The 24,929-nt window shown below is 39.4% G+C and overlaps 1 protein-coding gene across 3 annotated transcripts in view; it reads right to left on the reverse strand.

Moving 5' to 3' along the window:
- LIN28B (lin-28 homolog B) overlaps positions 1-24,929 on the reverse strand; it is a gene marked incomplete at both ends in the record, with an annotated part of 87,493 nt that overhangs the window by 19,664 nt on the left and 42,900 nt on the right. For all 3 annotated transcript variants that reach the window (XM_082300590.1, XM_082300588.1, XM_082300589.1), the window contains one exon: positions 18,862-19,046. In XM_082300590.1, the coding sequence (XP_082156716.1) occupies positions 18,862-19,046 (185 nt within the window). The remainder of the gene's footprint in view (positions 1-18,861; positions 19,047-24,929) is intronic.

Here is a 24,929-nt window from a genome sequence, read left to right on the forward strand (position 1 = left end):
AACAGGAAATGCTAGTTTTAGCACAAATCTCCAATTGTCTTCACATCGTTCACAGCACTTCAAACTAATGCAACAGAAGCAGAAAAAAAATTAAACAGATTGTTTAGCGGAAGCTGGCAGGGAAGGAAGAGCCATGATGACACCACATGCTGACTCCTCCAAGCCTACTGCTTGCTTTTGGCAAGTTTTGAGGAGCAGCTGCTGAAAGGCAAGAAGGGCACTGAGAAATGACCACTGCATACATACTAAAACGTCAGACTAGAAGTTAATAGTGAATTAAGCCTGAGCACTGCAGCTTTTAAAGCCTGCTCTCCAGCCCCACAGGGATGTCAGGAATGCCGCTTACCTTCCCAGTCAGCTGCTAACTTCCTGGTACTGTACAGTTTCAGAGACAAGTTAATGGTGTGGTGGCACCAAAGCATCTTAAATAGGTAGGATTGCTTTTTGCATCCTGTTTTCATTCCCTGGCCATGAAAACCACAAGCTGCAGCCCTGCTAAAAAAGCACAGACCATCGCTCTTGTGGGGAACTGTGTGCAGTGGGATCTACTGGCAGTCTGACAGAGGAAGCTCAAATAGAAAAGACCTCGCCTGGGACACTCCCCAAACCCTCTGCAAGGTCTTGCTGATGCCTAATTATACCTCTGGCCTTTTGGAGGCCAAACCCAACTCCCTGCTGGGTTTTGTGTTCCTGACACTTTCCTCCCATGAACCCCGCTGGCTCTTAAATCACCACCTGCCACAGTGAGGGCAGACTTCCTATCGCTCCTACTACAGAGGCCAAAAAGCTGCTGCCAGCAGGGAATGTCTCTGCCACGTTGAGCAGAGAGCACAACATGTTTCACACCGAGCTGCCCGTAGGGTTTCTCACTCCAGATAAACCCACCGAACGCGGAGCTGTTACCGAGAGGCGTCCCCCACTCTGTCACCTCTCTATCCGTTTGCTGCTAGGTACCTTTTATTTTGGCAGGATTAGTTTTTTCTCAGTTACGCTCCCTGAAATGGCTCTCTGGGGAATTAGATCGGCCCGAGCGACCCTGAGGGGAGAGGACCACAAGAATGGCTGTGGGTGCAGGGGGGCCACGGCAGCTGGCCAGCCACAGTAATTTGAAACTGCACACTGGCAGAGACCTGGCTTCAGAGTCAGGGGCAGCATCCCTCTCTTTTAAAGTCACAGTTCTCCTACAGGAAAAAATAATAAATATTGATTCAATCTGTTAACGCAGTCCAGAACCTTGGAGATTCCCATTACTTCTGCTTGTACAGCGCAGGGCAGAAAAATCAACAACAGCTAAAAAACCTCATATGTTTTATACTTAAAATTAATGCAGTATTGCTTTCAGAAATTTAAATAATTTTCCACTTAATGGTGCCTCTCTAACAGTTCTGCCTGAAAAATTTTGCTGCAGTTGTTGGGGAGAGTTTTGGCAAACTTAGATCAGACATAATTAAACACCAGCTGTGTGTCCCCAAGGAATGTCAATATGTGACAAGGATAGTCCCAAAACCCAGCTATGTATTAATGGACACAGGCATGAGATACAAAAGCAGTGGATGAAAGTTTACACTCTAGATATTCCATATAAATGATTTATAAGTACATATAAAGGGAAAAAAAAAATCTCAGGGTGCTCGGTGCCTACACTGACAATAACCTAGATGTACTCAATTTACTGCATGTTTAAGAACACTTATGGATGAAAGAAATTTTAAGTTAACTCTCAAATCTGAGGGAATCTGTCTTGAATATCTCTGAGAAAGGGTATGGCGTAGGGTGGGGCCAAGGCTACCTGTGTACCTTCCCCATTTTCATCTTTCTTTCAGAGAGGCTCTTTTCCCTTGTGCAAAGAGACTGCAGCATATGCAGAATTATCTCACTGGGACATTCTGCCAAACAGGTCTCCAGGGCTGTGTCTGTTACAGCACCCTCAGAAGAACTCTCCTGGCCACACTGACCATCTCAGCAGTCTCAGCCTGTGTTTGGCAGTGTCACAAGTGCCGTCTGTCTGAAAACCAAGAGGGGAAATTTTACAAGTGCCAGTCTGGTCACAGAGAGCCCAGTGCAGTCCAACCACTTCCAGGAGGGAGCACCCTGGGACTCCAGCCACAGCACACCTCCAGGGAGTCTGGCTCCCCAAATCATTGCCCCTCCAGATTTCACACCAGCCACAGCTGTGCTACACATCTTCATTTGTGCTGGCTTTCAGAGGTACTGCACATCCCATACACAGAGCGCCTGGGGCCCCTGGGTGGCTACAAGGGGGTGAACCCCCAGCCTGCCCCAGCAAAGAGGTGTACCCCAGCCAAGCAGAGCCTTGGCCAGCCATGCACCCTGGACCATGAGTGCAAAGCACTCAGCTACAACCTGTGCCGTTTTCTCTCTTGATCAGCTTGCAGCTGACCCACGTTTGGTACTCCTCTTCCTCTGAATCATGTGAAATACACACTTTAAAGAAGCTTCTCTAGCTATTACTAACCTTTTCTGGGGGAAATGGGGCTAAAAGGAAAGTGAGCACTACAGACTGCCTGATTTGGGGCAGGAGTATGCTGAAGACCTGGTCTACAAGCACTGGAAGTCATCAGTCCACAAAAAGCACCAGATCAGAAGCAGCCCTGCCTCAATCTGTCATGAAGGGGTGAACACTGCCCACCCACCACTTCTCTTTATTCAGTCAGCCCCAGTCCCACAAACTACCTAGTTCATATCCAGTGATATGAACCCTTTTACCCTTTTCCGTCCCATCTCCAGCTCTTCACACCCCCACCTTCACTTCCATCCCGATTGTGCTCCTAATAGGCACATTTAGCTTTTACATACTGATTTGGCTTTTACATACTGATAGGAATGAACCATTTCAGAGGTCATGGCTGGCTGCTTCAAGGAAATAAGGATTTTTAAACTGACAAACTTGAACTATCATTTAATAAGGCAGTGCTTTTTTTTAAGAATCAGATTTAATTTTTAATTAATAATAATAATAGTAATAAACCTGTCTTTGTGAAATCCCCTTTTTTTTCTTTGACTAAATGAGAATCTGCTTGAAGAAAACATTTCCAAGCTAAACAAAAATGGATCTACATACCACACAAAAACTGTAGTACTCTACAATGTAAGAAAATATGCAAGCTTAAGCAAATTTACCACCTGCTCCCACAGAAAGGGAACATGGTGGAATCCTGTTCGTAACACAGCATCTCATTATTGCAGCTGGATGTTTCAGTACAGTGATTAGTGTGCATACAGCATCACAATTAATTTCCAGTTCTAATACCACCTTCGTAGTTTTTCACTTACAGTCTCAACCAGAATCTGTAATTCAAACATTTTTTGCAGGTTTTTGGAAACTCTCAATTGATCTTTTCACATAGGCAAGACCAGAGATGATAAAAGGGCATGTGATACTGTTACTCCTGTTGTTACCTGGCCTAATGAGAGCAAGCTAACACAGCTACATTATTATAGCTTCATTTTGTCTAATATCTTATAACTTGTTAAGTCTTCTTTCTTTTGGCACCCACTTTCTTCAATACAACTGAAGCAACTTTTCATAAACCTATGGCATATAGTATATGTGTGTACAACAGATTTAATATTTTTTTTTCCTCTTGACAATTAAAGTCAATCTTCTATAAAATGCATCTTAACATTGCACTGGTGTAAAGACTTACTATTCTGACAAATTCAAAAGCTTTCAGGTTTGTCTCATTCGTGTTTTATGCAAGGATTAAGCAAGAAATGTGGGTCATGAAGAAAATTTATATATAACAGCTTAGATTTATTACCATATACTTCTAAAGATTTTATGGATAGCTATCACCTGAAGTATCTCATAGACATTCATGTTCTCCTGGCAGTTGGAAACAACCACTACTTGGAAACAAAACCAACGAGCTTTTTTCTGCTGGCTTCTCATTCAAATTAGCAGCTACAAACAGATGAGGAACACAAACCTCAATAGTCCCTTAAAAAAAAAGACCACCAATAATCCAGTTTTCTGAAATCCTCTGAACTCGACTGCGTTTGTACAAAAGGTGTTTTCTGATGAGTTCTTATTTTGAAAAGGAGGGGGGCAGTGCAGGCTAAAGCCTAGAAAGCAAAGCAGAAGTAATAATCTCTTTATGGCAGTTCATGGTAAGGAAGTGACTCAGCTGAGGCAAATGACAGAGTCCATTTGGAGACACTGATTCCAAGAGCACTGGGGTCTGCAGTCAGGAATCTGGTGCAGCTTCACTGCCAGAAATTTCAACCTTCACAAACACATAAGCCTGAAAAATACTATTTCCAGTAATTCTAAACAGTTTTGTCTATCTCTACAGCATTTTTTTGTTGTGAAAAGAACATGTGAGGCAACTGAGGATATATTCTCTAGCTGTTTCTCACAAAGACCAAGCAAAAACAAAGCAGGATTTCATCATAAGTCGGTAAAATTAATTTCTAAGTAATTTAAAAATTGCATTATAATTTCTCTGAGTTTTGAATTACCTTTCCACAAACTTAGCAAGCAGTCTACTCTTTCCCGCAAGCTATTGCACATAAAACTTGGAGGCAGTTGTTAGCACATTTAGAACTAATGCCTCAATAACTAAGGGATGAAAAACCTCCAGCACCCTGAGAGCATCCACTAGAGTGGTTTTCGATCTGCAGATCTCAGGTATCTACTGACTACTTTTAAAGGGTGGGCAAAAGACATTAAGAAAAGTGTGCTTGTGGACAGGGTGCTTAAATAATCAAAAATCAACAATCATCAAGCAAGAGGATACACACATCCAGCAAAAATCCTGGGGAACAGGTCTTCCAGATTAAAAAATGTATAGTTATCACTGCTCTCTTATATTCAAATAGCCAAGAACCACAATTACTATTGTGGTTAAAAACTACAGTGATTTTAAGTATTATATGGACTAAGAAGGATTGCATTGAAGAGTTTACTGTTACTCATACAGAACAGAAGGAAGGTATAGAAATGGCTCAGGCAAACAAGAAAGTTATCTTAAGTCATGTCAGGCACACTATCTTTGTAGTTAACATTTTTTCTTTATTAATTAACACATCCTCTGTTCCTTCACAAGGACTCACAAGTTCTCACAAGTGGGTAACCAAAACTGGTCTGTAAACAGAATTAGCTCTCCAACCAGCGATTATTTAACCACAGAGAGTGCTGACAAGCAAGAATCCCAAAATGGCTGATCAGAAGCTACTCCATTTTATCCCAAGAATTCAAACAGGGAACAGATCTCCAAGATACAATAACCTTCAGGGTTGGTTCTGCCCCTTCAAATGCTCTCTGTTTCCCAGTGCCTGTGGCACTCCTAAGGGTGCAGGCCACAGCCAGTTGTGCCAGCACCAGCGAGGATGCAGGAAACATCCAGTGATGGCAGTGCACCCGGGATCATGGAGCACAGCCAGCCGTGGCCATCCCTGCAGCGGGCAGAGCTTCTCCAGCCAACCCAGTGAAACGGCAGAAAGGAAACAAAGCAGTGCCTGCATCCCTGGGAACAGTCCATGGGCTGCTGCAGTCCACAACAGCTCCTCCTGCTTTCCCTTCTTTTCCTTCCACAAAAGAACAAGAAAATATGGTGATAATTTTGTTCAATTTCCCCTCAGATGCAAATCAGGGCTAGAAGTTGCAAAAAGAAGGTTTTAATGTTTAGAGGAATAGTTTGTAAAGTTATAAGCTTGCAAAGGGGTTTAAATCTCATATCCTTCACTATCCAAAGAACAACAAAAACGTGGAGGTTACACTGAGGTTTATAGATGGCTGTCTGCTTGAGCTTAGCTGTACTGTAGTACCTTAGTTTAATTAGCAGCCATACCTATAGGAGAAGTACCAAACACTGTTAGTCAGAGCCTGGGCTGAGAGGTACCCATAACTTTTGTTTTCTTTTCTGCTAGGTGGGTTTGCATGCTGAAACACTAGTCTGGCTTTTGCCTATGATACTGACACCCCTTTCATTTGCACTTTAAACAAGCAAGACAAAAATGTGATTGCTTACACAAATCCTCGAACTTGCATAATTGTTCAGATGTGGGAAGGTGTCTTCTTCTAGATAATAACATTTTTGAAATCAATGCACAGATGAAAGATGAAGTTGTCACTCTTCCAGAAACACACACTAATGAATTTTGAACTATGTCAGACAAGAACAAAGAGACAATGGTGTCTTTTCTTGTAAGTCAATTTATAATCTATAAAAGAACATTTCTTGGTCACAAATTTGTATTGGAAAGGAGTTCACGTTTCGAAAACTGAAACAAGGAGAGATGCTTACAAATAATTTTAAGCATCAGCATTAGAAAATTTTCATATGAGAATAATTTTTCCCTTGTACTGAGAGCACCTGTATTCTCCAAAGACAGCAAGGGGTCTTCAGCAGACTACAATCAAGTTTCAGGTTCCACAACACTTACTGTTGCTGTTTGTAAGCAATAGAGCTAATTAAAGGCACACAGACTGTATGAGCAGATCCTGAATTATTATCTAAAAATGTTACACAAAAGCATTTAGTATACAAAATACATAATGCATTTATACTAAAGAGGCATTATGTTTCTCCAATTAAAAAAAAAATTATTCAGTGTTAATGTTCTCTAATAATATAAGTTGCTTGCGTCAACAAACACAGTACAATTAGCTTGTTACCCTTAAACTGAGTTTAAAATAAGCAAATTGTTTGATGACTTTGATGTTTTCCACCCAAAATGTGCTGGCTAATTTTTCCATTCCAGTTCCCATTCCAATCTTTTAACTGCCTTAATCTCCTGCCCTCAGATGTTGACCTCCTAAGAACAGAGGTCATAGGTTAGCACAGACAGACCTCAAAAGATCTGGACTATCAATTCATGCCTGAAAGATTTCTCTTCCACAAAAGAACTACTAAAAAAGCAAATTCCAAAATCCAACTCCATAGGCTGCATAAAATGTAAACTTGTTGATAAGTTGCATTCATAAATATTCTAAAAAGATTGGATCTAAACAGTCTGAATTAATTTCTGCAGGATATGAAAATAAACCAATGGCATAGACATGGAATAATGACTAAACTTCAAAGATAAAAAAGGAAAGCTCTAGACAGGGGAGAATTAAGAGTCGGCATCTTTAACCACAGATATGTATGTTTTAAATGTTTCTAATCTCTGCATTTGAAAGTACCATTTTTCCCCACCAGGCATTTTTGAACACAATTTGTTTTCTTGTAAGGGTGAAAGTATGAGATTAGCTGACTCAGAAAATGAAACAGCACCAGCTTATACAAATTTTACTGATTATTAGTGAGACTACTACCTCATTTTCTTGCAATAATCAACCATACAACAGATTCCTTGCTGCTTGTTTGGTCAATGAGCATACAGCTCTCATTAAAAAAAATGCCAGATGTTTCTTTTCTATGTAAAAGTGAAATGTATAAAATTGTAAAGGAGAAAGATAACTTCAGGAGGGTCCAGGGAGTTAGAAATACAGAGATAACAAGAAAGAACCATTTTATAAAATTATTTCTGGGATCCAAGTAAAATTTGTATTTTACACAAGGTACATAGGGACAAAAATTCTAGAATCTCTCACTAGTGAAGTAATGATAGTCCCACATTTAATAACATGAGATCACATTGAATTATTTACCAAGTAAATTGAATCCACTCTGAGGATTATTTTTTGACTCAGAAAACTAAAGTGCTTAACACATTTTAAGTAATTATTAAAAGGAGGTGTAGGCATGTATTTCTAACAATTATTTGACCAGCTAACCATGATTCCTCAAAAAAAAACTATCAAAACACAAGAACTTGAAAAAATTAGTCTGATAAACAGGAAAGTAAAGATTTTTCATTTCCTTACTCGAAAGAAGTGATTTATAAAACTAGGGAAAAAGAATGCAAATAAAATAAAACCCTTAAAAAGGCAAATTAATAGGCTTGCATCTGAGCTACACACAACTTCTAATCCTATTGCAACTATTGATGGTGTCTTCTCATTGATAGAAGAGGTAACACTGCATAATTCTGTAGTACAACTCATCTCACGCAGACACACACTGACACACACTATTGTTTTGTTTTACAGTATTAGTTTAGCACAAAGAAAAGGGAGAGACACTGATTTTAAACACTATCAAATCAGAAATTGAATTTGAAACACTAAACTATTTCAGCTTTTTATATATTTATATTTCATTTATCATCTAAAAAATCAAAGCGTTCTAGTTAAAGTTTGATGCAAAGGCTGTTGCAACATTAATTGAGCAGTCTGTAGTTTGCAGAGCTGTCTAAAGTAAATAAAAAATTTAGCATTTAAATTGTCCAAGAGCTAAAAGGGTAAAACTCCAAGTGACTTCTAGAGTAGAGACAGCCATTGAACACAAGACAAGTAAAATTTAAATCAAGTTTTGTACTTTCAGCTATTCATTGTAAAAGCTCTAGTACCAGGAGACTCAACACCAATAAGATTATAAATGAATGGAGATCAAAGAAAAGAAATTGTTTAGCTCACTCCCATATTTCACAGTGAACTTTCACAACTCTTTCCTCCTTAACCATTCCACTGTTACTGGGCAAACCCAGCTCCCTCTTCCCAGTCAATTACGCCAAGCTCAGCTCGCTGTTCCTCCAGCTTGGCCAGAGTCACCTCTGCTCTCTCTTGAGCAGTGTTCCATTTCTTCCCTGAAAGTCCCTTCATCCTTGTCCTGCCGTGCAAACAGAAACTAGTGCAAATCCCCTAGTGAGAGGAGTGTGCAGGCTAATTTCTACAAATCCCATTATCTACCAATTCAGTATTCAAAGGAGATGGAAACAATTTACACTGCAGTAACAGCCTGTGAACCCACATGTGAGTTCTCCTATACGGCCTTTTCTCATTTGTTGCATGAAATACAGATTATTGTATTCTTCTTCCTTAGCCTACTCAATTCAACTCTTGGAACTCACCACTAAATCCAGCTAAATCTTGAAAAATATTGGTTTGGGGACTCTCATGAAGATCTCTGCATGCATTACAAATATTAATTACTTTGCAATGTCTCTCCAAAACTGTGTGGTTTAACTGGTCTCAGAGAAATGCGCAGGATTCTGGAGCACAAGAAAAAAGCCAAAATAATTTTCCAGAGGAGCATTATTCTAAGTGCCCAATGTGAAATACTGGTGCCCATGGAACACTTACTATTTTATAGCACCTGATGCATTTAAGGCAAAGCTCAAACTGAGCAACTGTGAGGGCTGCATTTGATGGTTCTGCAAAACAAACTCCAGATGTGTTAGGTTTGTCACCTGGTAAATGAGGAACACACAGTAAGAAGAATACTGCAGAAAGTTCCAGATCCACTGGAATCACCATAGTAGGTTGCAGAGCAGGAGCTCACATACCACCTGTGCTTCAGCACCCTGTGCTTTAGCTCTTGACTTGCAGCAATCTTTCAAAATGGAGGAAAATTCAGTTGAATCCCTGATTGTGCTTGTGGGGAGATTCAGGTTTTTCTGCAGTTTCTGAAGAGTGGCAGAACTACCAGCATTGAGGTAACCATTTAGAGCCTGGAAAAGATCTGGACTTCTCATATTGCCACTATTTTTTTGCTCCCTTCCCTAAGTCCTTTTTCATCCCCCTCGTTCCTCATCTTCCCTGTGTTTGTTTTCCTATTCCTGCTTCTTCCTAATCTTTGCCCTACCTTTTATCCTTGAAATATCTTCCTGTGACCCTGCCTGACGGATCACAGACACTACAGGAGCATTTCTATTTGAGCTGTCTCTTCACTGAACAGCTTGTCATAACCAGAAGAAGCAACTGCAAAGTCCCACTCAGTCCTGCTACTTCTGGATTGCCGAGCAGGGGTGGCTTCAACCGCTATGTTTTTCCTGAAATAAACCTCCCTTTCCTTGTTTAAATATGCCCTTACAGACTCATGACTTCTTTCAGGACATAGCCTGTGTCTCATTACCTGCTGGATAAATGCTATAGCACATTGCAGGGGTGCACTTTTGGGGGTGGGGGATGCACAGTGGGAAGAGCAGCATCGTGCCTGCACCACCACTATGGAGATGACTACCTCCGTGACACATTCCTCTTATATAATGAGCTGCTGAGCTTCTTGGCAAAATAAGATATTGAAGAAAATTCACATTTTAAATTATTCATATTTAAGTAGGTTTGATCTTTAAGTGTCAAGGACAGAAACATGAAGCCACAGCTAATAAAAGAAACAGCTGTAGCGATTTGGAATTACATTACTGCACAGACTTTATTAATTTGAAGTTAAAGGGCTCCAGAACTTTTATTCCTTCTAAAGAGCTTCAGATTCATCCACAGTGGTAAATCAAGGCAATGTTTCAGGGATATCTGATTTAGCAGATATACTATAATTCATTTTTCTCCAGCTTTCAAGTTTTTGGTATCTTTTTCAACAGGCCAAACTATATGACAGTTTTTTCCATCATCTGGAATCACCATTATAATCTGTCCTCAGTGCTGTATATTTATTACATGTTTTGAGTATGTTTGCTAGGTGATGCTGGAATGAAATATATTAAAAAAAAAAAAGCAAGGAAATGCAATTGTTTTCCTAAAATAAAAGATGTGGGGTTTAATTATTTAATTGCACTGAATATTTTTGTCATAAAATACAGCACAGACAGTGTGCACCTTTTAAAAAGGTAGTTTATCCTGTGAGCAGGTCTGTTCCCAGTTCATTGATAGCTATAGCATGTCACATGAGCAGAAAGCAGCACAGTCTGTAGTCAGGATCAGTATCAACTTAATACTCTGTTCCCTGCTATTTTCAAAGCACAAGATTAAGTATTTACTGAGTTGGCTCCTGAAAATGTGTGCACTTTTTTGTTTATTTTTGTCTACTTGAAAATAGTATAGTAGTAAGAAATTAAACACTGAGAAACAAATTTGAATTAAAGAAGATAGGAAGACTTTTAGCAACAGAATGATTTTTTGAAAATTATTTACTGAAATACTTTTAACATATACTCTATTGGATTTATGCATAATGTCTGTTAAACTGAGCAAAGTTCTCAATTTGTTTGTGCTTCTAAATTCCTCCTGGTATGTGTGATCATTAGTTCAGGTAAGAATGCAGTGGGATCATTAGGTATATCAGTGCAGGCAGAGGCCTGAATATATGCTGAGAGTTTACTGTGAGAGAGAGCTCACCCCTTGACAAAAGAGAGTGGAAGAGTCAGAAAACATGAGGCCTAGAGAAGACATCCAATTAAAGAAAAATATTGTGCATTCCAAAAACAGTGCATGTACTTAAGAAACCCATCTGCTGTGCGGGGACAGCTTTACTCTACATGAGGCTGCATAAAAACGACACCTTCCTACTCACTTCATCTGTTCCTGGTACATTTTCAGAATTGAATCTCCTTACTTTAGCATCAAATTTGGATTTCTTTTTATAAACACTATGAAAAATTCGGGGCCTCTCTCCTCTTAATTGTACATGCATACAAACAAATACCAAAAAACTTTTTCCAGGCTCTACTCTTTTCTAAATACAAGCTTGCAATGATGCAAATCATGCTTGGATATTACTTAGTGGTATCACGGCTACCAGGTTCCAAGCTCTTCCCTTGGCACAGATATTTGCATTTACTTGAAGTACATGAAAAGCCCCACCAGAAGATGGAAAAGGCAGCACATATTTTTGCATGTTTTGATGATTTGTAGGCCTAAGTGCAAAGCCCAATTCCTGCCTGCACCTCAGTGAGCAGGCTGAAACACTGCATGGTCATGCAAGTTCACCAGCAATGGAGCATCTGAAAAGAGACCTTACTTTAAGTGGCCTTGTGATGAATTTGGTAGTTAAATTGTCTGAAACCAGAAAATGGCCTTTCAAATGAATGAGAAATTGCTTGTATAACCACATAGCACATTACAGTGTGCCAGGGTACCCCAAAATACCTAACTGACCTTGGGTCAAATTAAGCTTTGAGGCCTGCATCTAACTATGGGCAGTTGGCTTTGCAAATCTAACCACGTTCTCTCCATTTAAAATTTTGAATGGGATTTCTTCCATGTCTTCTGAAAGACAAAACCTTTTATTCAAATGTTACACATGCTGTTACGCATGACTGTAACCATTTCTACGCTTTGCTCCAACATGCAAGCACTGATCTTTCAGCTCTGCATCCTGGCTTCTGACTGAGCTACACAATTATGAAAGAGAAATCCAGTATCTTTAGAGAAAGGCAGCTCCCAGTGCTGTTGCTAGATCTAGGGGGTAGAAGCTAGCCTAGCTGTGGCTTGCTGTCTTCCAAGAGGTGAGGTTTTCCTGCTTCTGCTCTCACTTTGGAACATCTCCCCATAGTTCTACACCAGGCATTTCAGGAAGACTGGTTTAGCTACACCCTGTGCCAGAGAAATCATGACACACAGTGTGTGGTCCATAGAAACTGGGAGCTATACACAACAGGCAGTGGCAGTTGTTTTCTCTATTCTCCCTTAAGCCACTTTCTTTTCTTTTTTCCATGCCAAAAATACTTATTCTTGGAGATCTGACTCTGTTCTTATCAGACTGGACCGACCACGTCCTGGAAGCACATTGTGTGTTTGTTATGCAGGAGGGCTGTGGCTGCTGAGCTCCCTTTAAACACAGATGGATGATGTAGATTTTAACAAGGGCAGTCTAATGAATATATGCAGTAACACTTTTCAGAGGCTTCTGACTTAAGACTTGGATGGGTCTGCACAAAGACGAGCAAAGATTAACCTCCTGCCCTAGAGATCCATCTCCAATCCATAGCACCAAGTGGCAGCTATTTTTAAGTTACCTACTTTTTTAACCCTACCAACAAGGCCCTCTGGTTTTCTGGTTTTATCTCACTTCTGGAAAAACACAAAATGTTGCTAAAACTTCCAAAGAGTTGTCAGCCTGAGGAAAAGAGCAAGGATGAAAAACTTTGTCCCTCATGTTTGTAGTTCTGCAAAGATATAACCTTCCTAAAGTACTGGAGTATTGCAGAGCTCTCAGGGTTTTTTTGTTTTGGTTTGGTTTTTTTAATCCAGCATTCTGCTGTTCCTGTTACCAGCAGTTCATACCAGTTTAGTGGGTTATTATGGCACAGTCAGCAAATATCAATCCTAAAATTATGTAAGGAAGCATATCTTGGAGTGGCATTTATCCCCATTCCAGACTATTGTCTAAACGTGCAAATTGTTAACTCTTTAAAACTCTGCACAAATAATATCAAGCTTTGCTTGAGGATCCAAAAGGAAGTTGCATCCAGCAAATTCAGGTACTTAACACTTCATCAAATTGTCTTTTACAGATTAGTTGTCGATACTGAAGGAATGATGAAACCACTACTGCCAGAAATGGAAAGCTATACTGTACCTCCCTATTTTTTACAGGCCCTCCTTAAATACATTCCCTTGTTGGAAAGATGATAGTAAGCCAGAGGGACCTCATTTCAGATGGCAGTTTTCACATAAGAGAACAAAACGATGGCTGTCTTTCCATTCTAAGTTTAAAAGGTTGTCTCAGACATCACTGGAAAGAGCAACTAAACACCCAACAAAATCATTATGATGCAGGGAAAGAGCAAATAGGCAAGAAAATGCCCTATGCTTGACAAATGGGAAAAGCAAGAACGAAAATTGGAATGAAGAAATTCTCATATTAGGTGAAAGGGAGTCAGGGAGGTGTTCATGTTCTAATTGCTGAAACACCACCCTTGAGTACAGTCCTTTTGCAAGGCTGTATTTCTAAGAAACTGGTATAAGAGCCAAGCAATTTTTGCATGACTTGTGTGTCAGTTTCCTCTCTAGAAAATGGCAGAACTGTGAATGTGATCTACATTGAAGAGGAGTAGGAAAATTTCACCCTTTGACAGTAACATGCTGACACCATTTTGTGCCAAAGGCTACAACTCCCTGAACTTGTCATCCATTTCCCTGGTTGGATGACTCGGTTTGTCTGCTCCCCATTTCACCCCAGTGCTGTTCAGGACCTGCCCAAAGCGAGTCCCTGGGGCTGGCCAAGTGGACGTATCCTCTTTGTAGCTGTGTGCGGCGACCACCAGCCTGGTCTTGCGTCCTGTTAGGAAAGGGACTGACAGGCTTTCCCCACCCATCTGCTAAGCATGGGTTTTATGTGCTTCTCCCACGTTGGTACTAGCTCAGGGGTCTCCTTCCCAGCCCATACCACTCCCATTATTCACATCTCCTTCACAAGAATCTGCTTGGTTCAAGCTGCAGGAGGCTTTTCTATGAAAGTTAGATTATACACTTGAGTGTGATCCAGTCAGTGGAGATGGAATTGATATAGTATCAAGTTTGAAGTAACTTAGTATTGTGTAACTTTGCTGTCCTAAACTAGCTCTCCTGGTCCTGTTAACTTGAATTCAAATGTCCTCCATGGCATGCCACCATGTGTCATCTCTTCCTGCATCATACCAGCCTAGTGGCTGTTTGTGCACATCATGAGCTTTTAAAGACGACCTTTAAGGTTTTCTTAATATAGTTTGACTTCAGATCATCCACAGAATGCCTTCAGATATTAAAACTATTTTCTGTCTGACTCAGACACTAGTTTTAAGTGACAGTTCATCAGGGGAGAATTATATCATTTAATTACAACCCCCCCTTCCTTAAGTGGCTGTATTTCTACCCTGTCAGTGGTTTAGAACTATGTTTTTCTTCATTTGAAAAATTATTGTTTTGGTCACATTCAAAAGTTACTGGTGAACACCATTTATAACATCTTAACACAGAAACACTTCTATCCTAATTGTTCCTCCTTCATATATATCGACATTGGAAAAAAGTTTTCAAAGTGTTATATCCATGCTGCGGTACTCATTACTGTTTAGCCAGCTGAGCTAGATATACACGGCTGTTTCACCAGCTGCATCCCACAGTATAATTCAGCATCACCATTCATCCAGTGGCAATGGTTCGTTGAGCTCCATCATTTTAAGCAGCTCCCAAATCCCTCCCTCACCGTTTACTTGCAGGGCTGCACTATAAACCAAGCCCGTGAAATGTTTCATGTCAACCTCAATCTCACAATGTAGCACTTATTTACTACATGTTTAAATCTAGACCACTTACTGACACAGCTCACCTGTGCTAGAAAGTTTCCCTGCCACACATGTGATGTTAGCAGAGGGTATCAAAGGACTGAAATGACATAAATTAGAACTGGGAGATGAAGTTATACTCTTAATTATTTCTTCCTTGTTCCTTTCTTCTTGCTTTATTTTATTGCTTCCATTTTGGTGTAAAGATTTCAAAACAAACAACAACCAAAAAAAAAGCCAAAAAACAAAACAAAACAAAACAACAAACCCAAACAGCTGTCAACCTCCCCATCTCCCCCAAAACATTCCACATGAAGCAAGTGTCAAGCTAAGTAGATACAGCATAACAGACATTCTGCTGAAAAATTATCCAACTTTGAGCTCGTATTAGGAATATTTACAGATAATGGGTAATACCTCTAGGTCCCAAAGATAACTCTAGCTTCTAGTCCTGTGAGCATCATGCACCTTTATTAATATTGTGCCTAAAGTCTGTGGGTCAAATTATTTAAATGTACACTGCACTAAAGAATATTCTCCCATCTATATAAAGAATTACAACTCATAAACTGGTCCTTTACCCAGTTTCATTTTAGGCAACATAGAAACATTGGGAGTGCTTGTTCAAAAAAAGTAAAAAGAAAGTAGTGTCATATTTTTGCCTTCTTCCCTTTTTCCTCTCAACTTTACTCTGAGATGGTGGGTTAGGTTCTGATTTCATTTATTCTACTCTAAATCACAGACTTGTCTACAAGTTACTGAATACTTGATTAAGTGTGATTTCAGAGTACTTTATCTTTTCTGCATCAGATCCCCATGGTCATTCCTAGAGAGCAGCATAGCATGGTTTTATGACAGCTCACTGCCAAAACTGAGCAAAACACACTGTGTTTGGCAAGTGTTAAGAGCTCCTACAAAGTGAGCTGCAGCTGGTCATAATGCAACTCCTTGCAATTCATCCCCTGGTTTACTTAGGTAGGAAGAGACCAGCCCCTCCACTGTGCGTCTCTGCCATAAAGCACCACTTCTGAACCCAGAACCTGTCAGATGAAAATCCCAGCTGAGCTTCATTTAGAAACCTCCCCTCTAGCCCAGATTTCTCTTAATACTGTGAAAAAGTACATACATGTACTACAATAGATTAAAGTAAGGTCTGAGAACCTGAAGCCTGCAGGCTGCTCAGAGCCACAGCTTCATTTCACATGGACCACAAAGTTTCCCTTCCTCACACACGAATGCGCCAACACGCTGACTGAGAAAGAATGACCAAGTGGCTGATACCACTGGTGACAATTACGAAGAATTCCCATTTGTATTATAAAACTAACGTGGCCCACGGTAACGCTGAAGGGGAAATATTAGCACAGCAAGGTCCCCACAGCAACAATACTACAAATTACAGGGACCCTGAGTCTATCATGGAAGCCTCACTAAATCTACCAACATTGGCAACCTCAGTGTCATGACTTTTTTTTTTCCCCTCCCTGTCTGCACATATTGGTGCTTTTCCCTTTTTTTCTCCCTCATCTTTGCTATCTCTAACTCCTCTCAGTAATTAGAGTAACAGAGTCCATTCAAATGGGATCCAGACAAAAAGATGCACTGAAGCTGGGCTCTCACACTCTTACATTGGTGACATAAAAAGAGATGAACAGAAAAAGTTGGAAATAGCTTTCATAAATGGAGGCAGTTCTCACACTACAACAGCAATCATCAAGAAACTTTTCACTACACGTTGGAGGTGCACCTTTTTTATTGTCTAGGCATTCAAAACTAATTTTCCTTCAAGCAAAGACACTGCTTTTCACTGAGTGATAATGTCAATGCTACTTCAAACATTTCAATTTTCAGCCTTTTTTGGTGTCTTATGACTTAAGTGTAAGAATTCTGAGACAGAAGTGGGTAGATGTTTTTGCCCACATTTTCACATTCAAATTAATTCAAAATAATTTTGAATTTTCCCTTTTTTTAAATGCAAGTGAACAAGAGAGTACACTGTCTCATAGACCACCCCCCCCCCCCGCACTGTTTTTCAGAGTATATCTGTTCAATTTTTTCTATGTTTCTGCTATGAAAAAAAAAGATTCAAAGCAGAATTCATCTCACTTCATTTAGAGACTTGTAAGGGAAGCATCTCCAGGATTGGATCTAGGATCCCTGTGTAGTCCCCGAAGAGGAACAGCAGTAAGGCAAGATTCAACCCCAACATTTCAGATGCTTCCCTAGGATGAGATGAAAAGTCCTGCTTCCCCCTTCATTGACTACACTGTGCACTATAGATTGTTCAAATCCCTGCCTCTTTCATTATATTGTCTTCCCTGACTACTTACAACCTGCCCATTTAGTTTCAAGGTTTTTGAAGCAAGGACTGTCTTCCTTCATATACATGTGCAACAAGTAAGTCAACAGGATCATGCTAGCATGACTGTGGCCTTTATTTGCTGCCAAGTATGAAACATCAAGAATAGTGGTAATGCTAATGCCCTAAACAGATTAGCTATTACAATTCATGGAAAAAATAATGATTTAGATAAGAATAATACTGAAAGCCTATAGCAAAATAAAAAAATAATTTAAAAAACCCAACAAAAAAACAGCCATTGCATGCAACATGACTCTAAAAGGCCAGATATGGAGAGCAATCAAAAAGAAAGCTTTGTCTGGCTTACAAAGTCTCTCCTTGTTGTGGTTATGGACTCTGATCTGTTACAGCAGCAATAAATTTTGTTTATGGCCTTTAGCTTTTACAAAGAAGGTGAAAGAAGGACAAATATCATGTTGTCTCCAGTCCTTAACTAAAAAAAATTAAAAAAAAAAAAAGGGGAACAAAAAAGGGCCTTTTAACAGAGCTGAGGACAAGTGGAGTTCATCTGTAGCTAGTAAAGGTTTCTGATCCCAAATTTCTCAAACCTGGGCTACATCGCCTTTCCAGGTGACTCTATCTTTCCTAAGCTACTTTTTACTTCCAAATGTGCAATGCAGAGAGCCACCACCTCTCAGTCATGCCATACATTAAATACTGCAGGCAAAACATGGCTGTTTAGATGTTCTTACTAGGATCCTCACAAAGTATGTATTCCACTTGGCCTCAGTCATTATAGCTACTGGGCTGGGCAACAGCATGAGGAAAAAAGGGTGAATTCATCTAAATAAAAAGATGAGCTTTTTGGCAGGAAGGCTGTCCTTGGTGAACTAGATGCAGGTGGCTTTGTGGTGAAGAAGGTTCAGAATTTCTTCAAGCCACCAGAAGTGGAAAGTAAAGTGTAAGAGTGCAGTTCAAGTCAGACTGCTGCACATGTGCGGAGAGAAGTGCAGCAATCAAAATTAACCTGAAATTTGTAAAGTATTATTACAACAGTCCCTCAGAGCACCAGGAATTAAAACCTTTGGAAACACCTTATACTGTGTTCACTAAGTAAAAATATACTTAACCAAATGATATACATCTCAACCCTTACTGCAGCACCTACATTTTTTTCTATATAAAACTACTGATGCACAATTTAAAACCCCACTGCACATGATAGTCTCTTTAGCATGCACAATTCTCACCTAAACATGACATTATTTCACCTGTATTCAGACTGACCTCTCTCTCCAGTCTAATAGCAATATCTTCAAAATAATATTATATTCCTTTGCAGGCTCCCTCTAATTTAATAAAACCTTCTCAAGTGAAACTAATCAGTGGGTGACTGATGTACTTGTATAGATACAGCTTTAATTAAATTACTAAGCCGAATTTCCATAGAAGGGTTTCCTTTCACAAACAAATAAATGCTGAAAACATAATTTGAAGAAAAACTTGCAAAGGAAAAAACGGGGGAATAGCAAAAGTAAGGTAATTACCTATCTCCCTTTGGTTTTCTTTTTTGTACTGTCTTCCCTTTGGGTCGTCTTTCACTTCCTAAACAGGGGCTCCCACCAGGGCCTGTTACCCGTATTGATTCAAGGCCTTTGGAAGATTTCTTAAAAGTAAATTCCACAGGTTCTCCTTCTTTTAGGCTTCTAAATCCTTCCATGAAAAGCTTGCTCTGTAAATAGGAAAAATACTCTTGGTTACCGTTGCCTTAAAAACAGTATTTACATTTATAATCAATAGGACAAATTACCCCATCTACCACCCTACAACACATGCAAGTTGAGTAACAGTTTCCTCTGCATGAGCTGTAGCAGAGGATAGTACACATTACAGTACTGGATACACTGAATACCCTATTCAGTGCTAAACACGTAACAAGAACCTGTTTTCAGTATCAGCAAAACTGAAATAACATTTTCCTTTTCCATGCTGAATGCTATAGATGAAGCAGAAGAAATGCTGCCATTCTTAAAACCCTTAAGAATTCTTAACAGGTCTCAGGAAGTGAAAAGGTCTGGAAAGAGAGCAAATGTTCACTTCAGAGCGAATTAATTTATGATCAAAGTTTTAATAATTTGCATTCTTTATATCTGAGATATGGGTCTGCTGCTCTGAAAATGAATCAAAGATACAGCAAGCACGAGAGGCATGAGGAAGGCACTCTGAACGAAGTCCGCTGACATGGGCAATTCAAATATCCCTAGTGAGCTGCTGAATTTCTCTTCACTACACCAAAAATCTTATCTACCTAGCATGATTTATGTATGGGTTTCTATTTTCATTCACAGAAAAGGAAATTTTCATCATCAGGGCAAGCAAAATAAATACTGATAAATATTTTAACATTACACTGCAGTAGCAAAATCTTGGACAAGCTGAAGTCAACAGAAGCTTACCACTAATTCTGATACAATGAAAATTTTCATCACGATCCCAAACAAATTATGTACAATTGTAAGTCTGCATTTCAGGACAAATCTGATTAATCAAACTCTTAAATAAAATGATCATTGAGTTAAGTGATAGGGAGGCTTTTGGGGGCGGTGGAGATAAAGTAGTTGTAGTACACTTTTATTTTAGAAGTTACACAGTACATAATTTAGATCAGTTGGAATCACGGAGAATATGATAAAATTCCTCAACTTACACAGATTTAAGAGTTTTTTCAGGAGAGTTATAACACATATTTTCTTCCTTTGCTCATGAATTCCTCAGAGGAAAGAGAAAAAAATGTATCCTGACTGATTCTTAATCCATTCTCTAGCATTCACTCGGCTGAACCATGGAGTCAAGAAGGAAATCTTCACTGCAGGTGCCATCCCAAATCAGTCCAATGTCAACAAAAGCCAAGTGACACATGACTCTAGACTGCATCTGTTACCCAACAAGTACAACCAGGAACATGTACAAATCAGATGGCAATCCCTGACACGGGCTCCCTGTAACCATTTACGGGAGGTCTGCAGCACCAAGACACTGTTTTAACACCTACACAGTTCATAGCACACAAAGGGGCAGCTGGTCTCTTCACAAGGACGCACAGAGAACAGGACCAAAAGCAAGAGCAGTTCCCCCTGAGCTGCTACAGAGCACACTAGTTTCAGCCACAAGGAGAAATTGCTCACTACAAAAAGAATTAAACAGAGAAGCCCAAAGTATTCCCTTTGCCAGAAATAGTTAAGATTCATCTTACCAGGGCTCTGAATAACCTAATCCAAGGCCCTGCTTTCAGCAAGAGGTTGAACCAGATGAAATCAAGAAGAGCCTTCCAACCTAGGCTTTTCTGTGATTCTGATATCCTAACCCAGTGCCGAATCACACCTGGTGAGACTAGAGAACAGGCTCCAGTTCCTGGTTCTGCAGCAGAGCTACCTTGGGGGACCTGTGTCACTTAACTTCTCCCTGTTTTTCTGAAGAGGGGTGCCACTGCAAAGTCTATTTTTCACAGCACTAATAGACTAAACTATAAATTATAAAGTAATTTGGAATATTTATTTTAATGAAACCATGTGAAAGCATACATGCCTCAGCTTCCTGAAACCCCAGGTTCTCAGTGTACCCAGCACAAGACACTACCAATGCTGGTCTGAGTGGCTTAGGTGCTTATAATTTTTCCAACAGCCAAAAGTAACCAAGAACACGGCTCCACTTGTTAGGACAAAGGCTGGTTTTGCTTATCCAGTTGTGCAGTTCTAGTAGGTTTGGCTCTCCCATCAAATGTTGTAACAATGTGAAACACAAGACAAATCGCTGATTTTAGAGGCTAGAGGTTGAGCACTATTTAAAAGGTGGGGGGAATAGCATGGGAGGGCTGTGGGATGCATGAAAGAAGAAATATATAAGATCTGTTCCCTGAACCATTAGCTTGGCTTTTTTAAAAAATGAAAATTTAAGGCATGAAAAAATAAATACGCAAGTGTTCTTACTAATACAACTGGAGGACAGTAATTGTACATAAACCAATGAAACAAACCATCCAGGAAGGCAGGATTATTTCAAACAAGCCCTCCACTTTGAAATGTCTGTATAGCAATAAGGGGATCTTTGTCACAATGAAGAAACATCCAAGTTCAGAATATGCCCGAAGAAGACACCACCACTCATCAACTAAACAATAAATACTGCCTGCGGCATGAGCCCATTTCTAGGTCCATCCACACCTCTTCAGTCTTCAGTGGCCACCAGGGAATCTTGCTGAAAGGAAAGAACTGAACAATGTGTATTCTGTCCCAAAATAAGTACACAGTTGAATGCTCCAAAACAAGACAATCAGCACAACACAGATGGGTGCTAATCACAAGGGAACCTCAAAGGCATAAGCCCGTATTTTCCTGCAGTACTGAACACAGCATGGATGCTTGTCTACTTGTTTAATTACAACATAATGAAGATACAATTAAGTCCCAGTAAGAGTTATGCATTTTTTCCTGAGTTCCACCGTTATTAAAAAATGCCAAGAGGTTAACATCTGATACACATAACATTGTCTTCTACTTTACCTCAAAATAAATACTTGCTTAAAACGTAAGTTAAAGTGGGGTGTTATTAGTATCCTAGAATGTTTTTATTTTTCTCGTTTCACTGTTAGCAGCAGAACTTGATTTCTGAACAAAACACTCTATTTACAAGAGATTTTTAAACACATTTAAAAGCCTAAGTAAAGCAACAATCATGCTGTCATGAATCACATGTTACGCAAGTGTACATTTTTTGCATGTGTGGGTTTTTTTGAGCACTTTTAACAACAAAAAATGTTGAAAAAACCCCACTTCAAGTGACTTGCACAGTTCTTCCCTTGAATAGACCTCAACAGCTTTTCAATGTTAGAGATGGATTTGGTGCTGACTTACTGTGCAGATGTATATAGCTCATGGCGAGATTCTCCGAGGGTGCAGCAACAATTCAAAGCCATTGTGAAAAAATGGCATTTGGAAACCAGCAAAACAAATCTAAAACCTGAATCCCTCTTAATTTGTCTAAAGAGTTGAACAAAAAATGTCTATAAAGTTGATAATTTAATGTTGAGAGACCTAGCTCAATATTTTCCTCACATTACTTAAACAAATAAAATGGACACAATTCAAAGAAGCCAGAGTTTCAAGTCAGTGAACCATTTCTAGAGCCCTGAATGGGGTGTATGGGCACACTGCCAACCAACAAAGAAAAACTTAAAAGCAACGTGCTTTTCCTTGTTTCTCTCTTTCAGCTGTCAGAGACTTTACTGTTATTTTTACCAGTGGTTTCAGACTAGAGCTTTTTATTAATTTTCTCTTTTTAATTTGACAGGACCATTTATGGTAGGTTTTTTGTGGGTTTTTGTTTGTTTGTTTCAATTTAATTTTTTTAATAGATATTCTTATGTAAAATCTCACACATCTCTGTTACAAGCAACGGCTTGGTCCAAAATGCTGGCAATCTTATAGTACTATTGGCAACAACAGATATGAACAGAAAACTCCATGATCACAAGTTCATGGAAAGCATTTCCTACTGCAAAACAAAAATCAAAACTTAACAAATATAAACTGTATTAGCAAAATGGTCCCCAAAGAAACACACCAATTCCTGGGCAGTGTCAGCGAGTGCTTACAGCTCTCACCAGGCTCTACAAAAGAAAGGAAGTTTGGGATTAAGGATCATTACAGGGGGCCCGATTGCCTCAGATATGTGTGCATTACTTTTAGTAAGTGTGGGGAGTAAGTGCCTCATCACAACTTTGCCATTTCTAGTCAGGGCTGTGAACAACCACTGTTGCAGACATTAAACCCTTTAAAGGGACGAGGGGGAAAAGTTATTTGGTGGCATTCTGCTTACGTTGTTTATTTTCTGTATCTCTCATTTCTGCCCCTTTTTATCTAGTGATTGATTGATTGCTTAGTACAATGACCAGACGCCACCAGTATGCTGAGTTTCCCAAAGTAAGAAAACTGTTTTCCCTCCAAAATTATCTACAATTAAATCCAGACATGAAGGAAAGCATAGCCTAAAGCCCAACCACAATAAAGATTGTAAGAAAATCTCTCCAAAACAACCTCATACAGTTCCATCAAGAGCCAGCAACCTCTGAGTAAAGCAAGAGCACACAGTGAGAGGACCCAGAAGTAAAACAATTTACACTGGATGCATACTAGGGCTCTTCCCTGCATTAAGGCAAAACCTATGCAGAATAGTATCAGTCGCATGATACAAGTCCTGCTACATGGACTTTTACTGTTGACCATAAGTTCATTACAGGAGGTTTGTGAAGACCATGTGTTTTTGCAGGCAGAATGCTAAAACAAACAAAAAATTCACTACCCTGAACAACAGCCCCTCCAAGGGACACGTGCACTAACACAGGATTTGAAGACTGGGCACTCACAAAACACCCCAACACTGCTCCTGCTGACCCTCAAGGGCTTGTTCCTGCTCCTAGAGGCTTATCTTGCACCAAATCTGGCACTTCTTTTGGTCCTCTCCCCATAAGCCAATTTAACTCACTAATCTGACAGGAAACAAACTCAGTTTAAAAAGAAGGGGGGAGGATAAGAGGAAGAGGAAACAGAGATACATTTTTGTTTTTCCAGTGAGCTAAATCTATTCACAGAAAAGTTCAATGAGCTCCAGGGCATACACAGTGGAAACGGCAACTTTTGAGATGAGAATGTGTTCCTTAATATTTTATGTAAAAAAAAAAAAAAGCTACAGCATTATGGATTTTTTTTAAAGCTCAACATAACACAAAGTAGCTTTAAAAATAAAGTTACAAAACACTATTTCTGAAACATTTGCACTTCGGCTCTTAGACAAGGAAAAGCCATGTACACTACATGTATAAAACATTTATGAGAAAGGGTGAGCTACTGCAAGTAACTTTACAGTAGGGAAAGAACTGGTACGCAGGCAGTAACCACAATGCAGCTGGTACACTGCAATTTCACACCTTTATTTACTTGGAATTTGTTTCTGTCTTGAATTTCCACCATGACCATAGTCATGTTCATAACCTTGTTTCCATTCATCATCCTGTCGCTGTCCCCACACTGTTATTTTTCTTACTGAGAAGTGTTCAAAGGTATTTATTTAACTTCTGAACAAAAGGCTCTCTCTAATTCAAAACCACCCTCCCTATACAACAGAAGGATTTCTTCTTTCTCAATTTATGTATCTAAAGAAACTTTTATTAATTGCTTTAACTTTTAAGAAGTTTAAATGAATTCTAATTCAGCTTAATACTTTCAGTTCTTGTTCCATCACAACTTCCAAGAAGTTACCTCCTTTGATAATCTATTCCTTTTTTTGCATTATCTTTTCTCAACCAATATCCCTCCCAGGAAAAGGTTCTCTGCTAGAAGGATTACCTAATTTGCCACAATTTTCCTTTACTTGGGATTCAAGTTGAACCTTTTCTGTATTTAAGTCTCTGTACTTCAGCTCACCTATGGTCACTAACCAGTTCTCTTAATTTAACACATATTCATCTTTAAGAAATTGTTACCAACTTTTTGTCATCCCACTTAAACCAAGTAAACACAGTTCATGTTTTATCTTCATTTTTTGAACAATCATGTTTTCT

This window comes from Coloeus monedula (assembly GCF_965178545.1).
Source record: "Coloeus monedula genome assembly, chromosome: 2".
Taxonomy (NCBI): Eukaryota; Metazoa; Chordata; class Aves; order Passeriformes; family Corvidae; genus Coloeus; species Coloeus monedula.